The sequence below is a fragment of the Salvelinus alpinus genome, chromosome 6, assembly GCF_045679555.1.
Source record: "Salvelinus alpinus chromosome 6, SLU_Salpinus.1, whole genome shotgun sequence".
In the NCBI taxonomy this organism is placed as follows: Eukaryota; Metazoa; Chordata; class Actinopteri; order Salmoniformes; family Salmonidae; genus Salvelinus; species Salvelinus alpinus.
The window spans coordinates 38,611,910-38,628,643 of NC_092091.1; the positions used below are offsets into that span (position 1 = coordinate 38,611,910).

General features: G+C 42.0%; 1 protein-coding gene across 1 annotated transcript in view; it reads right to left on the reverse strand.

The window, feature by feature from the left end:
• Window positions 1-16,734, reverse strand: part of LOC139578658 (beta-1,4-galactosyltransferase 6-like) — a 41,650-nt gene that overhangs the window by 8,684 nt on the left and 16,232 nt on the right. The window contains exons 2-5 of the mRNA XM_071406570.1: window positions 12,829-12,945; window positions 5,705-5,818; window positions 813-937; window positions 412-528 (exon numbers count right to left, since the gene is read on the reverse strand). Of these exons, the coding sequence (XP_071262671.1) occupies window positions 412-528; window positions 813-937; window positions 5,705-5,818; window positions 12,829-12,945 (473 nt within the window). The remainder of the gene's footprint in view (window positions 1-411; window positions 529-812; window positions 938-5,704; window positions 5,819-12,828; window positions 12,946-16,734) is intronic.

A 16,734-nucleotide genomic window follows, 5' to 3' on the forward strand; every position in this document is an offset into this window, starting at 1 on the left:
TAAAGCTGTGTATGTTTGTGCACATCGAAGTCAGTGATTTATGTTTACTATAAGTTAATGAGGCAATAAAAATGTGATGACTAAAATGTGACTTCAATAATACGGCATTTAGTTGACAATAACTAGACTAAATCAGTATTCAAATAACAAAAATGTGACTAATACTAGACAAAAAAAGTGCCAAAATTAACACTGGCTGGGTTCCAAACTGATAAGGGAGGGGGAGAAAGAGAGGAGGTCGAAGAAAGAGCAATGTGAGCTAATCTGACCACAGCTCATCATCATAGATTCCACATTTCTCACCAGTGGGTGGCAGAGTTGACAAACTAGTGAGGCTGAATAGGATGAAGGGAGACTAAATGTGTGCAATAACAACAGAACTTGTTTAAAGCTGTGTTACAGCTGTGTTACCTGCTCGATGACGTAATATGCAAACTGCAGTCTCTGTCTCTGCAGCATGGGGGTGAGGTGCTGGAACAGGATGGGAAGGTGCTCGTAGCGGTTACGGAACGGGATCAGGATGGCCACCTACACAGGGAGCAGGACAGAGGAGTGGACAGTCAGACACACACAGCATGTATACGCTCCTGTGCATCTAATACAGAGGGAGCAGGGCAGACAGACCAGAAGTAGAAAATCAAATGCTTCTAATAGAGGAAAGACACCGGTGTATACAAATATGGCTACAGTTCAATTTCATTTTCTAGAGATGAGAGATGAGATAGAGATAGAGATGAGAATAAAAGTAGTAAAATAACTGAACCGCACAAGCACACACACATTTCCTCAGTCATACATGTTAACAGTCATACCTTCCAGCGTGGTTTACAGTCCTTGGGTTTCCAGTGTCCTCCAAAGTGAACATCCAGATACTTAGAGAACTTCAGATCAATCTCCTCCATAGGGATCTCAGTCATATTGACATCCATAGGACCCTCTGAGAACATACACATAAACCTTCAGTAAACACACACACTGTGGGATCTAAGTCAGTCCATCCAGGATTTCACTGCGTTGCTTTAAAAAGAAAATAGTTGCAGGCAAAACTGCTGGATTTTTCTGCGGCAATTCTGACATTTTGCATGGCCTGTTTTCAATGTTTTTTGTCCAATTTGCCACAAAAATGCACTTATGCAGAAAAAGTTTATTGCCATGTGGCTTGACTGAAACATTTTATGTGATGAATAGTTCATTACAAGCTCTCTTTTTGTATTGCAGTGATTTGACAGTTTAATGCGGTAAAATAGCTTTGATTTAACTGTTTAATATAGAAACAAGTGCAGTGAAGTCAAATTTGTGTAATATGGGGGAATTGTTGATTTTGGCCCAAATAAGTTGAGCGTAGAGTCGAAAAATCCTGGAGGGACTGTTTAGTCATATTCACATCCATAGGACACACTGAGAACACACAATACACACACCTTCAGTCAATACACACACACACCTGTTACAAAGTCATGTTGACATCCATAGAACTCACTGATCACACACACAACACAATTTCAGTAAATACACACACACCTGTTTAACCTCTCTTGGGTAGGGGGCAGTATTTTCACGTCCGGATGAAAAGCGTGCCCAAAGTAAACTGCCTGTTACTCAGGCCCAGAAGCTAGGATATGCATATAATTTGGATAGAAAACACTCTAACGTTTCTAAAAACTGATAAAATTATGTCTGTGAGTATAACAGAACTGATATGGCAGGCGAAACCCCGAGGACAAACCATCCCCCCCAAAAATATGTTCAGCCTACCACTGTTTTCAACAGCTGTCACTTTTATTATGAGGCGAAATCCTCCCAGATTGCAGTTCCTAGGGCTTCCACTAGATGTCAACAGTTTTAGAAAGAGTTTCATGCTGGTTTTTGGAAAAATGAGCCAGAAATTGTAGTTTTTCTAGGTGGCTCCCATTTTGGCTGTAGTGTTTCCAAGCGCGGGGAAGATTTGAACTAAATTTGAACTAAAATTGAATTACGAGGCCCGAAGCATGTACAGTGCATTCGGAAAAGTATTCCGACCCCCTCCCTTTTTGTTAAGTTACAGCCGTATTTTAAAATGTGTTAAATAAACATTTTCTCAATCAACACACAATACCCCATACTGACAAAGCTAAAAACAGTTTTTTAGAAATATTAGCAAATGTATTATCACAAAACAGAAATACCCTATTTACATATAGCAAAGGGTCTGAATGCCTGAGACAAAATTGAGTGCCGGTGCATCCTGTTTCCATTGATCATCTTTGAGATGTTTCTACAACTTGTTTGGGGTCCACCTGTGTTAAATTCAATTGATCAAACATGATTTGGAAAGCACACCTGTCCACATAAGGTCCCACAGTTGACAGTGCATGTTAAAGCAAAATCCAAGCAATGAGGTCGAAGGAATTGTCAGTAGAGCACAGAGACAGGATTGTGTCGAGGCACAGATCTGGGGAAGGGTACCAAAATAATGTCTGCAGCATTGAAAGTCCCTGGATGGGGGTCACCTTGGGGTCATGATAGGGGCTGCACCAAATGATTGATGTATTATAATTGATTATGCTTATGTTGTATTAATAGAAGGGGACGGGCTATAAGACCCTCCCCCACTACATATATAGGGTCCTGGACCACAGATTAGCAATATATGCATTATAAGGTTAAATACTGTTCCACAGTTCTTTACTAGTCTCTGCCTCTTATAGAAATGGTCTAAACAGAAGTGTGAGCAATTGCGGTCAAATCAGGGTGTGTGTGAGAAAGAGCCTCAAGGCTAAAAGAGACAGACACCTGCAGGGAAGTAAATAGATAAGAGACAAATCAGACATACCACTGTAACCCACACATGAATGGAAAATTACTGCTGAGCCCTTAGAAAACACTGGACTATTGTTCTCCTGCAAGTTTGCATAAGTGTATATGCATGGGCTTGGTCTCATGAGTAGAAGGTGTTGACGTAGGCAGTTACACCACAAGGGGTTGACTGCAAGTATATTAAAACCGCTTTGGGCTAGGAGGCAGTATTTTGACGTCCGGATGAAAAGCATGCCCAAAGTAAACTGCCTGTTACTCAGGCCCAGAAGCTTGGCTATGCATATAATTGGTAGATTTGGATAGAAAACACTAAAGTTTCTAAAACTGTTAAAATTATGTCTATGAGTATAACAAAACTGAAATGGCAGGCAAAACCCAGAGGACAAACAATCCCCAAAAATAATAATAATTTCAGCCTACCACTGTTTTCAATGGCTGTCATGTTTATTATGAGGCGAAATCCTCCCAGATTGCAGTCCCTAGGGCATTCCACTAGACGTCAACAGTCTTTAGAAAGCGTTTCATGCTGGTTTTTGGAAAAATGAGCTAGAATTTGTAGTTTTTCTAAGTAGCTCCCATTTTGGCTGTAGTGTTTTCATGCGATTGGATGAGAGCACGATCTTTGTGGTTTATCTCCGGTAAAGACAATAACGATTCTCCGTCTTATATTTTATCGTTTATTTACGTTTTAGGGTAGCTGAGGCTTGATTATAAACATTGTTTGACTTGTTTGGAGAAGTTTATTGGTAACGTTTGGGATTAATTTTGTATGCATTTGAGGGAAACCGGTGGATTATTGAATGAAGCGTGCCAGCTAAACTGAGTTTTTAGAGTTATAAAGAAAGACTATCGAACAAAAGGACCATTTGTGATTCCTTTGAATTTCGTGCTCTGCAATTTCACCGGATGTTGTCGAGGTGGGTCGCTAGCGGAACGCCTTCGCCAGAAAGGTTAAAGCAATTTTTACCGGTTTTATTTCACAGAACTTACTCTGAAACATACGTGCTGTGTTTCCATTGTCAACTTCTGTCTGCAATTTCATTATTAAAAGGTTTGATTGATTTACTTAAAGAAGATATTGTCTGACTGCTGATTTCACCAATAAGCCAATGATTGACAAGGAACCTACCCTGACATCCCCAAGAACAGTGGCCTCCATCATTCTTTAATGGAAGTAGTTTGGAACCACCAAGACTGTTCCTAGAGCTGGCCGGCCAGCCAAACTGAACAATCAGGGGATAAGGGCCTAGGTCAGGGAGGTGACCAAGAACCCGATGGTCACTCTTGACAGAGCTCCAAAGTTCCTCTGTAGAGATGGGAGAATGTTTCAAAAGGACAGCCATCTCTGCAGCACTCCACCAATCAAGCCTTTATGGTAGAGTGGCCAGATGAAAGCCACTCCTCAGTAAAAAAGGTACATGACAACCCACTTGGAATTTGCCAAAAGGCACCTGAAGGACTCAGACCATGAGCAACAAGATTCTCTGGTCTGATCAAACCAAGATTGAACTCTTTTGCCTGAATGCCAAGCGTCACGTCTGGAGGAAACCTGGCACCATCCCTACGGTGAAGCATGGTGGTGGCAGCATCATGCTGTGGGGATGTTTTTCAGCAGCAAGGACTGTGAAATTAGTCAGGATCGGGGAAAATATAAACAGAGCAACGTACAGAGAGATCCATGAGGAAAACCTGCTCCAGAGCGCTCAGGTCCTCAGACTGGGGCGAAGGTTCACCTTCCATTAAGACAATGACCCTATACACACAGCCAAGACATACCAGAAGTGGCTTCGGGACAAGTCTCTGAATGTTCGAGTGGCCCAGCCAGAGCCCGGACGTGAACCCGATTAAACATCTCTGGAGAGACCTGAAAATAGCTGTGCAGCAACGATCCCCATCCAACCTGACAGAGCTAGAGAGGATCTGCAAAGGAGAATAGGAGAAACTCCCCAAATATTGGTGTGCCAAGCTTGTAGCATCATACCCAAGAAGACTTGGAGCTGTAATCGCTGCCAAAGGTGCTTCAACAAAGTACTGAGTAAAGGGTCTGAATACTTTTATGTAAGTGTGATATCAGTTTTGTTTTCATAGATTTGCAAACATTCCTAAAAACCTGTTTTTGCTTTGTCATTATGGGGTATTGTGTGTAGATTGAGGGGGAAAAACTATTTCATCATTTTTAGAATAAGGCTGTAACATTACAAAATGTGGGGATCTGAATACTTTCCGAATGCACTGTATGTGTCATGTCACTCTCCTACCGTCTATCTTCAGATTTCATTGATAGCAGAGGGGAAATGGGTAATGCAATACGTTTAACTGTAGCTAAAGTGCCTATGTAGATATAACCGGCATGATAAGCCACACACATCCTACAGGGGGAGCGAGTGGGACAGAATGAGGAGCAAGAGATTGAGAAATAGTAAGAGAAAGAGGATGCACAGAGACAGCCAAGAGTAGCTTCTCTCATGAGTTCCATAACACGACCTGATCATAGTAAAATTCAATATAGGCAGAAACTGCTTCTCACGATGTTAGCTAGCACAGCTCATGCGCAGAAACACGGCATCGGGTCTAATGGTCGTGTCGAGCAGAACTGAGCATGTGCAGCAGGCCTGTCAAATCAAAAAGGCACCCGCTCGATATAAAGTTGTTGACAATTTTAACATGTCCTTTTTGTCACTTTCAAAAGTTTGTAGTAATGACAGTTTTAGCTACTTAAGACATTGGCTCGAATCTGTGTTGTCTTTATTTTGAGAGAAGAAAATACTACTAAGGACACATTTTTCACTCCTCCCAGCCTGGTCTGTCGAGTCTGCGTCGCAATGCATTCCCGTAAGTATCATGCGTTTGATAAAATCCTCTCAGTAGGCAAACTGATGGTTTGAAGACAAGCGTTCTGGTTACTTACTCATAGAAGGTAAGCGTTCTGGGCAGGGGAGGTTCTGGGCGTATGTGAAGTTCTCAGGGAGGTATGCGGTTGGCTGGGACATGTATTCACTGGAGTTACTGCCATCTGGGTAATCTACAGGAACACACAAGACATTTATTTATTTTTTGATTGATTGTATAAATTACTTTTCTATATTCCCCTTGTAGGTAGCTTAGAGCTGGATCATGCTGATTAATAGGTAGTGGAGGGGAGTAGACGGTGTCTCAACCAACATGAGACGATGTAAAGCCAAAAATCACAAAAACATATTGGAAGAAAAATAGGCCTAAGCCTGACCGACTCTAGCTCTCTTGCAGCTAGAGTGAGGGTCATTCTTGGGTTTTTTGGCTGCCCCTTGTCTCATATTGGCTGAAGCACTGCCTACTCCCCTCCACTACCTATTCAAATCAGTAAGATCTACCTAAAAGGGAGATGATTGAGATGTCATTTATACACTCCCCTACATAAATATTTGGACAATGAAGCTACAACTTTTAATTAGGCTATACAAAATGTTTCATAAGGTGACAGTACATCATGCAACATTTTCATAGATACGTTTTAAAGTTTAGCGATTTACGTATCTAGTCCCCCCTTGTCAAACAGTGCCCTACGGAATTTGTGCACCCTAGGTAAAGATGAACAAAAAAGGCTTAGAAAAATGTCATATGAATCTTACCTTTGATTTAAAATTGTTCAAAAATAGTCATTAGGAAGAAGAAGAAAAAATATTAAAAAACATGCATTGTCCGTGTGGCTCAGTTGGTAGAGCATGGTGCTTGCAACACCAAGTTTGTGGGTTCGATTCCCACGGGGGACCAGTATGAAAAGAAAACAAATACGAACATGTATGCACTCACTACTGTAAATCGCTCTAGATAAGAGCTTCAGAGAACTTTTTTAAAATTTAATTTTTGTAATTTAACACAATTATTGGCACCCCAGCATTTAGTACTTTGTGCACCCTCCCTTTGCCAAGATAACAGCTCTGAGTCGTCTCCTATAATGTTTGATGAGGTGGGAGAACACATAGGAAGATATTTGAGACCATCCCTCCATACAGAAACTCTCCAGGTCCTTCAGAGTCATTGGTCCTCACTTGTAGACTCTCCTCTTCAGCTCACCGGGATGGCCATTGCAAAAGCTTGATTCTATGGCCAGTGAAGCATTTTTGTGTGGATTTGGAGGTATGCTTTGGATCGTTATCCTGCTGGAAGATCCAACAACGACACAGTTTTAGCCTCCTGGCATAGGCTGCTAGGTTTTGGCCTAAAATCTCCTGGTATTTGATGGAGTCCGTGATCCTATGTATCCTAACAAGGTTCCCAGGGCCTTTGGAAGCAAAACAGCCCCACAACATCAGATCCACCACCATATTTCACAGTGGGGATTAAGTTATTTTCTGTATGACCATGGCTCTTTTTACACCAAACACATCTCAGGTGGTTGTTGCCAAAAAGCTCTATTTTAGTCTCATCAGACAATAGAACCTGGTTCCAATCAACGTTCCAATGTCATTTAGCAAACTCCAGGCACTTACATTTGTGGTTTGGTGACAGCAGAGGCTTTCTGGCAACCCATCCAAATAACTTGTTGGCATGGAGGTGGTGTCTAATTGTAGTTTTGGAGACTTTGTGACCGCAAGATGTAACCAACTTCCGCAATTCTCCAACTGTAATCATTAGAGATTTTTTTGCCACTTGAACCATCCTTCTCACTGTGTGGAGGCAAAATACACTTGAGTTCCCTTCCAGGCAAGTTCATCACAGCTCCATTTTTTTGGTACATTTCTTAATTATTGCCCTAATAGTGGAGATGGGTATTTGCAGGTGTGTACCTATCTTTTTATAGCCATTGCTTGACTTGAAGGTCAAACTTTTGTCTAATTTCATGCGTTTGTTCTCTGGCCTTTCCCATGTTGATGGATATGACTAAGGAAGTTTAGCATGCGTGTCAACTCATATTTATACCCCAGTGAAACAGGAAGTCATGGTTGACCACTTAAGAGTTCCTAAAGAATAAAACAAAAAAAGGTAAAATCAATCGGAATATACATCAATTCGATTTTGTTCATCAGAATTTCTAGGGGTGCCAACAAGTGTGACACGCATGTTTTTGAATACAATGTTTTTCTATTATTTCTGAACAATTTTAACTCAAAAAGGTGAGATTCATATGATATTTTGAGTGTAAGATCAAGCTGATAAACAAGTCAATTTTTTCGCAGCCTTTTTGGATCATATTTACCTAGGGTGCCAATATTTCAGGAAGGCACTAAGTATTTGGACAAATTAAATTATTCATTTCCTTCGGAAAGTATTCAGACACCTTGATTTATCCCAATTTAGAATAAGGCTATAACGTAACAAGTTGAAAAAGTCAAGGGGTCTGAATACTTTCCGAAGGCACTGTTTGTGTCTTTAAGTAGTCAAAAGTATTGTATTTGATCCCAAATACCTAGCACAATGATTACATCAAGCTTGTGACTCTACAATCTTGTTGGGTGCATTTACAGATTGTTTTGGTTGTATTTAAGATTATGTTGTGGCCAATATAAATGAATGTTAAATCATGTATTTTGTCATTTTGTAGTCATTTCTATTGTAAATAAGAATATAATGTTTCTGAACATTTCTACATTAATGTGGATGCTACCATTATTACATATAATCTTGAATGATGAGTGAGAAAGTTAGAGGTACAAAGATCATACCCCCAAGACATCTTAACCTCCCACGATTACCCTAAACATGGGAGTGTAGAAATTATTTTTCTGGGGGGGGGTATTATATTTATGCCACTGACTTTCTCACTCCACAATTCATTAATGATTAGCATGGTAGCATCCACAATATAGAAGTGCTCAGAAACACATTCTATTCTTATTTACAATAACAGTGTCTCCAAAATGACAATATATTATTTTCCATTCATTTATATTGCTCCCGAGTGGCGCAGGGGTCTAAGACCACATCTCGGTGCAGAGGCTTCACTGCAGTATCTGGTTCGAATCCAGGCTGTATCTCATCCGGCCATGATTGGGAGTCCCACAGGGCGCACATTTGGCCCAGCGTCGTCCGGGTTGGGCCGGGGTAGGCCGTCAACGTAAATAAGAATTAGCTCTTAACTGACTTGCCAGGTTAAACATCTTTTTTTTGCATCCAACAAGTTTGTCGTCACAAGCTTGATGTAGCCTACAGAGGAGTATTTTCTGTAATAAAGCCCTTTTGTGGCTGCACCCCTACCCAGTCATGTGAAATCCATAGATTAGGGCCAAATTAATTTATTTCAACTGACTGATTTCCTTATATGAACTGTAACTCAGTAAATTATTTGAAATGGTTGCATGTTGCGTTTATAATTTTTGTTCAGTATACATATGACACCTTGAAATGGGGGGGGATTAGATATAGTGCTTTCATTTCTAAAACGGATGTGAAAATACCCTCATAAAAGGTGACATTCTGTACTGTTGCCTCAAATGAAACACTTGATCTCAAATCCAAAATGCTGGTGAATAGAGCCAAATTATAAGTTTTAGCTTCACTGTCCGAATAAATTAGTAGGGTATTTAATGGACATTGACTTTCCATTTTTTGGTAAGAGAGGAATGCTGGTTAAGATAAAAGGTGGAGGGGAGTAGACAGCAGTTAGACCAACGTGACAAAGTGCAGCCAAAAATCACAAGAACCTCAGAAGGAAAATAGCATCAACTGCAGTCCCTTTAGTATTTGGCAAAACGGAGCCGACAGAGATGGTCACCTCGCTTCGAGTCCTTAGGAAACTATGCAGTAGTGTTTTAATGTATTATTTCTTACATTGTTAGCCCAGAAAATCTTAAGTGTTATTACATACAGCCAGGAAGAACTATTGGATATAAGAACGACGTCAACTTACCAACATTACGAACTGGAATACGACTTTCCCGAAGCAGATCCTTTGTTCAGACCTCCACCCTGGACATTGGATCTAATCCCAGAGGGCGACCCAAAACAACATCGCCGCAGAAGAAGTAGACGGAGCGGCCTCCTCGTCAGACTTCGAAAGCCTGCACACCACCCACCGCTTTCGAGTATATTACTCGCCAATGTCCAGTCTCCAGGCAACAAGGTGGACGAAATTAGGGCATGGGTTGCCTTCCAGAGAGACAGAGATTGTAGCATTCTCTGTTTCACGGAAACATGTCTCACTTTCAATATGTTGTTGGAGTCGGTACAGCTTCATGAGTCGCGCCAACAGAAACAAACATCTCTCTGGTAAGAAGAAGTGCGGGGGTGTATGCTTCATGATTAACACCTCATGGTGTAATCATAAACTGCCTTAATTTTGCTGGACCCTAGGAAGAGTAGCTGCTGCTTTGGCAGAAGCTAATGGGGATCCATAATACATACAAATAACATACAGGTACTCAAGTATTTCTGTTCACCTGACCTAGAATTCCTTACAATCAAATGCCGACCATTATCTCCAAAGATAATTATTGTCAGTTATAATCCCAGCTGTGCATATACCCCACTCACGCAGATACCACGACGGCCCTCAAGGAACATCACTGGACTCTATGTAAATTGGAAAACATATATCCTGATACTGCATTTATTGTAGCTTGGGATTTTAACAAAGCAAATTTGAGAACAAGGCTACCTAAATTCTATCAACATAATGATTGCAGCACTCGTGTGGGTAGTACACTGGACCACTGCTACTCTAACTTCCGCGATGCATACAAGGCCCTCCCCCGCCCTCCCTTCGGCAAGTCCAACCACGACCCCATTTTGCTCCTGCCGTCCTATAGGCATAAACTCAAACAGGATGTACCCGTGACTAGAACTATTCAACGCTGGTCTGACCAATCGGAATCCACGCTTCAAGATTGTTTTGATCACGCAGACTGAAATGTTCCGGGCAGCCTTAGAGAATAAAATTGATTTACACGCTGACTCGGTGAGTTTATAAGGAAGTGCATTGGAGATGTTGTACCCACTGTGTCTATTAAAACCTACCCTAACCAGAAACCGTGGATAGATGGCGACATTAGCGCAAAACTGGAAGCGCAAACCACAGCATTTAACCATGGAAAGATGACTGGGAATATGGCCAAATATCAACAGTGTAGTTCTTCCCTCCGCAAGGCAATCAAACAAGCGAAATGTCAGTATAGGGACAAAGTGGAGTCGTAATTCAAAGGGTCAAATTCAAGACATATGTGGCAGGGTTTACAAGCAACAAAAAGAAAACCAGCCACGTCTTGCTTCCAGAAAAATTAAACACCTTCTTTGCCCGCTTTGAGAATAATACAGTGCCACTCTCCTTCTCCGTGGTCGATGTGAGTAAGACATTTAAACGTGTTAACCCTGAAAAGGCTGCCGGCCCAGCAGGCATCCCTAGCCACGTCCTCAGAGCATGCACAGACAAGCTGGCTGGTGTGTTTACGGACATATTCAAATCGCTCCCTATTCAAGTCTGCTGTCCCCACATGCTTCAAGATGGCCACCATCGCCCCGTAGCACTCCCTTCTGTCATCATGAATTGCTTTGAGAGGCTAGTCAAGGATCATATCACCACCACCTTACCGGCCACCCTCGACCCACTTCAATTTGCTTACTGCCCCAATAGTTCCACAGACGATGCAATCGCCATCACAGCACACTGCCCTATCCCATCTGGATAAGAGGAATACCTATGTTAGAATGCTGTTCATTGACTACAGCTCAGCATTCAACACCATAATACCCTCAAAGCTCATCATTCAGCTTGAGGCCATGGGTCTCAACCCCGCCCTGTGCAATTGGTTCCTTGACTTTGACGGGCCACCCCCAGGTTGTGAAGGTAGGAAAACATCTCCACTTCGCTGATCCTCAACACTGGGGCCCCACAAGGGTGCGTGCTCAGGCCCCGAGTGTACTCCCTGTTCACCAAATACTGCGTGGCCATGCACGCCTCCAACTCAATCATCAAGTTTGCAGACGACACTACAGTAGTGGGCTTTACCATCAACAACGAGACAGCCTATAGAGAGGAGGTGAGGGCACACGGAGTGTGGGGTCAGGAAAACAACCGCTCACTCAACGTCAACAAAACAAAGGAGATGACAGTGGACAGCAGAGGAAGCACCTCACTATCCACATCGACGGGACAGCATTGGAAAGTTAAGTTCCTCAGCGTACACATTACAGACAAACAAATGGTCCACCCACACAGACTGTGTGGTGAAGAAGGCGCAACAGTGCCTCTTCAACCTCATGAGGCTGAAAAAATGTGGCTTGTCACCTAAAAACCTGAAACTTTGACAGATGCACAATTGAGAACATTCTGTCGGACTGTATCACAGCCTGGTACGGCAACTGCACCGCCCTCAACTGCAAGGCTCTCCAGAGGGTGGTGCGGTCTGCACAACGCATCACCGGGGCAAATTACCTGCCTTCCAGGACACCTACAGCACCCGATGTCACAGGAAGGCCAAAAAGATCATCAAGGACAACAACCTCCCGAGCCACTCCCTGTTCACCCCGCTGCCATCCAGAAGGTGAGGTCAGTACAGGTGCATCAAAGCTGGGACCGAGAGACTGAAAAACAGCTTCCATCTCAAGGGCATTAGACTTTTAAACGGCCATCACTAACTCAGAGGCTGCTACAGAATCAAATCATTGGCCACTTTAATAAATGGATCACTAGTCACTTTAAATAATGCCACTTTAACAATGCATCTTACAGTATATTCTCATATACAGATGAGTAATGTATGTTATACCATCTATTGCATCTTGCCTATGCAGTTCAGCCATCAATCATCCATATATTTATATGTACATATTCTTATTTCATCCCTTTAGATTTGTGTGTATTAGGTAGTTGTTGTGGAATTGTTAAGATGACTTGTTAGATATTAATGCACTGTCGGAACTAGAAGCACAAGCATTTCGCTACACTCGCATTAACATCTGCTAACCATGTGTATGTGAACAATAACATTTTATTTGATTTTCAGAATTTGAGCGAGGGCCAATCTTGTGATTTTTGGCTGCCCATCGTGTCATGTTGGTCTGGTCTACTACCCTCCTAAGATTGGAGACCCCGTCTGGCTCACCTCCTATCAAACTCACCTGTGCCGTTGAGAGTACTGTTCTTATTGGTGTAGAGTCTGATCATCTGACCAATGGTCCTCACATTATCCCTCAACATGATGCCCTGGGCTTGCACCATGAAGAAGTAGGTGTTGGCTGGAGAGAGGGATTGAGACAGGGAGAGGGAGAGCGGGAGGGGAGGGTGAGGAAAAGGAGGGAGAGAGACATAGGAAAGAGAGGGACAAAAGGAAAGAGTGCAATCACTTTAGTCTGACTGGTTCAATTACACCCCACTCACGTACCAGTCCACGACAGTAAATTTCCTGACTGCTCAAGTCGCCTGCGTAAAAGCTTTCCCTCCCCCAGTCTCTTGGCCATAAAGGAACAACCTCAGCGGTCACCCAATGCCACAGTTTAACTCTGTACCAGCAGCTAACAGTGATGAGACACAGGGCGGCGAGATAAGTGGCAGGAAATCCCTGTCTCTGGCTACATCCTAAATAGAGACCTATTCCTTATATAGTGCACCTCACCCTATAGGCCCCAGTCAAAAGTAGTGCGTCTATTCGGAACGCAGTCGCAGTCCCACTCCCAGCCTAGAGGCTGCTAGGGGCTCTGAATCATTTAACATTTACCACTAATGCAGCAAAACAGCCAGGGCACACACACACTTCATCAGCTAAGGTTACACACTCACGCATCTCATCAACTTACACACCCATCTCATCAATTACGAACACGGGCACCAAATAAATTACAAACTCACACACAGACACCACACACCATCTGATCTATCACCCATTACAGAGGACCGGTCAAGCACTAAGAGTCCTTTACTCTGAAACACCAACTAATAGGTCTGGGCGGTATACCGCATTTGACTATACAGTATACCGGTACTGATGCACGGACCGGTATGAGTTTTTACTTTACCTTCTATAAATGGTATTTCAATGTTTGCTTTGTTAAATGTGATGTGCAACACCGGCGTGTATAATATATATATATTTTTTTAAATAGTTCACCCCGTTTTCTATATGAGTAATATCTCTCACTATCCTCCTGCATGCCGCTAACCACACCAAGCCCTGACACTCAAGGAGATAGTAGTTGCACGACCACTTGCCTTTCACTCTGAATGGTCAGATGGATGCAACGATGTTGGTGACATGCTGCTTCCACAAGTCTTATATAATTACACTATTCGTTTGTGTAACTAGTGTCTGTTAGTTTTGTTTTTTCTTAGCAATGTGTTGCTAAAATAACTTAGTTAGCAGCTAATGCTAATCGCTAGTTAGTACATTTAGCAAGCTAGCTAGCCAGCTTGCTAAATGTACTAAGAGTCAGAGTAGCCGTAACTAGCTAGCTAATACTGCCTGGTACCATTACCTAGATAAGATACCATTGCACAAACATGCTTATCAGAGAGGAATAGGCGAAGCATGATTATGTTGTCTAGCTAGCGAGCCAACAAAACTTGTGATCTAACATCTAATTAGGGTCCCCTGGAAACACTGACCAACTATTGGTTCCTACTCTGTCAATAATTCCTCCCTGGCTTATTAATTAATTGTCATGTCAAACAACAATGTATTCTAGGTCCTGCCCACTATATTCCAACTATATAATTAGAATTGTTATGATTCCAACAGTTCACCAATTAAACTAGGACTAGATTTTGCCCATATCATGATGCGTGGCACAGTGTGGAAATGATAAGAAAATGATTTTTGTTGGGAGTATAAATGGAGAAAGCCCTAATTGAAATCACATAATGTGTGTTGCCACCCTAGGGACATGAACTACTCAAAGCATATTTAGAAATTTAGAAACTAAATATTGTCATACTGTCAAACATGTGTAAACAAATTGTAATATGATATTTTGTCCATATTGCCCAGCTCTACCAACTAATTCAAAGAAGCATAGTTTTGAGAAGCCTTCTGAGGCTAAATAACCAGATTTCAACCAACATATCTGACTAGCCTGTATCTCAGCAACAGCATAAAGCAAATATCCCCTGTTACTGTTATTAGAGACTGATGCAGGTTTATCAAGAGAGTATTACAATATAATTAAATCTTTAGATTGGACAGGTAGGCCAATCTCAGAGTCTGAATCACCAAACATTTGCATATCAGGGTCAGTGCTGTGCCCTTTCACCACAACTTGGGTGGTACCACACTTATGTAAAGCAACGCAAAAAGCACAGTCCACTGTGACACACACTCCCGATGAGAGGGTGTGTGTGTTGTGGAGGATGATTCAGAATTAGTTGGGTAACATAGATAAATAAGATGTTTTATTTACATAATATGCTTATGTGAGATACTTGTCATTAGAATGTCTCCCTTTGGACTACACTGTTGGCAGTTGCACTTTTCCCTTCTCAGCTAGGGAAAAGTCACTTGGGGCCCAGAGAGGGAGGTCAGAATGGAACATTGTCTTCATATGTGAATGTATCTGTTAAACCATGTGAAGGGATGGCGTGATTAAGGGGGAACCAATGTGCGCAAGTCACTCCCCTCAGTGAGCTTGTCCAGGAGTGGGGAGAAGAGGGGGTTTACTTGAGATAGGAGAATATAGAGTTGACAATTGAGTTATGCCTTGAATGAGGTAATGTTTTGGTACTATGAAGTACCAGGAACGAGATTAGAACCTCGTTTTAGAGACCAAACTGAACGATAATTTATAGCTAATGCTATCTGGCTATGGGATACTCCTTTCTCAAGTAAAAGGCCCTTTGGAAGTTTTCCTAAGATCGGTGGTTCGTCATGTAAGTTGAGAGGGGTGTATCTTTGCTATAAAAGATCTCAGTTGCCATTATGTTGAGACTCAACTATTCATTGGAGATAGTGAATTGTTGAAAGTCAAATGCTATTGCAAAGCTTAAATTATTATTAAAGATGAAGTTTAAGTATAACTCTGACTGGTGTGTGGTTTGTAACTCTCCTCATTTGGTAATACAGGAAATTGCCACGACAGTGTGTGTGCCATCAAACACCACACTCTCTGTGCTGACCATATCTGACTAATAATGACTGACCAATTGACCATATAATCCAGCATTATCATCTTGTTAGCCTACATACTGACACTGTCTCAGATAATGTACACACAGTAATCCCTGACTGGACATACACATCTGATATTTAAAAGAACAGTTACTCAGGAATAAGATGTGATATTAAACAGAACATAGCGGATAACCTATGGGACTTCCATAGGATATGAAAAAGAAAGCTGGTGTTCGATGGCTCAGAGGATGAAAACGCATTCTCCAGACCTACTGACCTTTTCAGATATTACTAGGCCTATATTAAATTGTATTTTCCAATGTCTGTCTACTATACATATTAGCTGGCAGTGGTTTACCTTTTTGATGCTATCAAAATCAAAACAATCTAGGCCTAATCTTTCTAGTACTGGTTGAAGGACATACATTTGAAATTTGTTTTTGTTCTCAACCATACAGTTGTGTCACATAGCTACGCTGTGGAGATGTGGACAGTGAGATGCCTTGAGCGACAGGTAACTGCCAAAATAAGGGAAACACTTGAGTAAATGAGGGATACAAAGCGTATTGAAAGCAGGTGCTTCACACAGATGTGGTTCCTGAGTAAATTAAGCAATTAACATCCCATCATGCTTAGGGTCATGTATAAAATGCTGGGCAGGCCATTATGTTGGCTATAGTGGCTATACCCCCATAGGATGACAATGCCCCCATCCACAGGGCACGAGTGGTCAATGAACGGTTTGATGAGCACAAAAACAATGTAAACCATATGCAATGGCCGTCTCAGTCCCCAGATATCAACCAAATTGAACACTTATGGGAGATTCTGGAGCGGTGCCCGAGACAGCGTTTTCCACCACCATCAACAAAACACCAAATGATGGAATTTCTTGTGGAAGAAAGGTGTCGCATCCCTCCAATAGAGT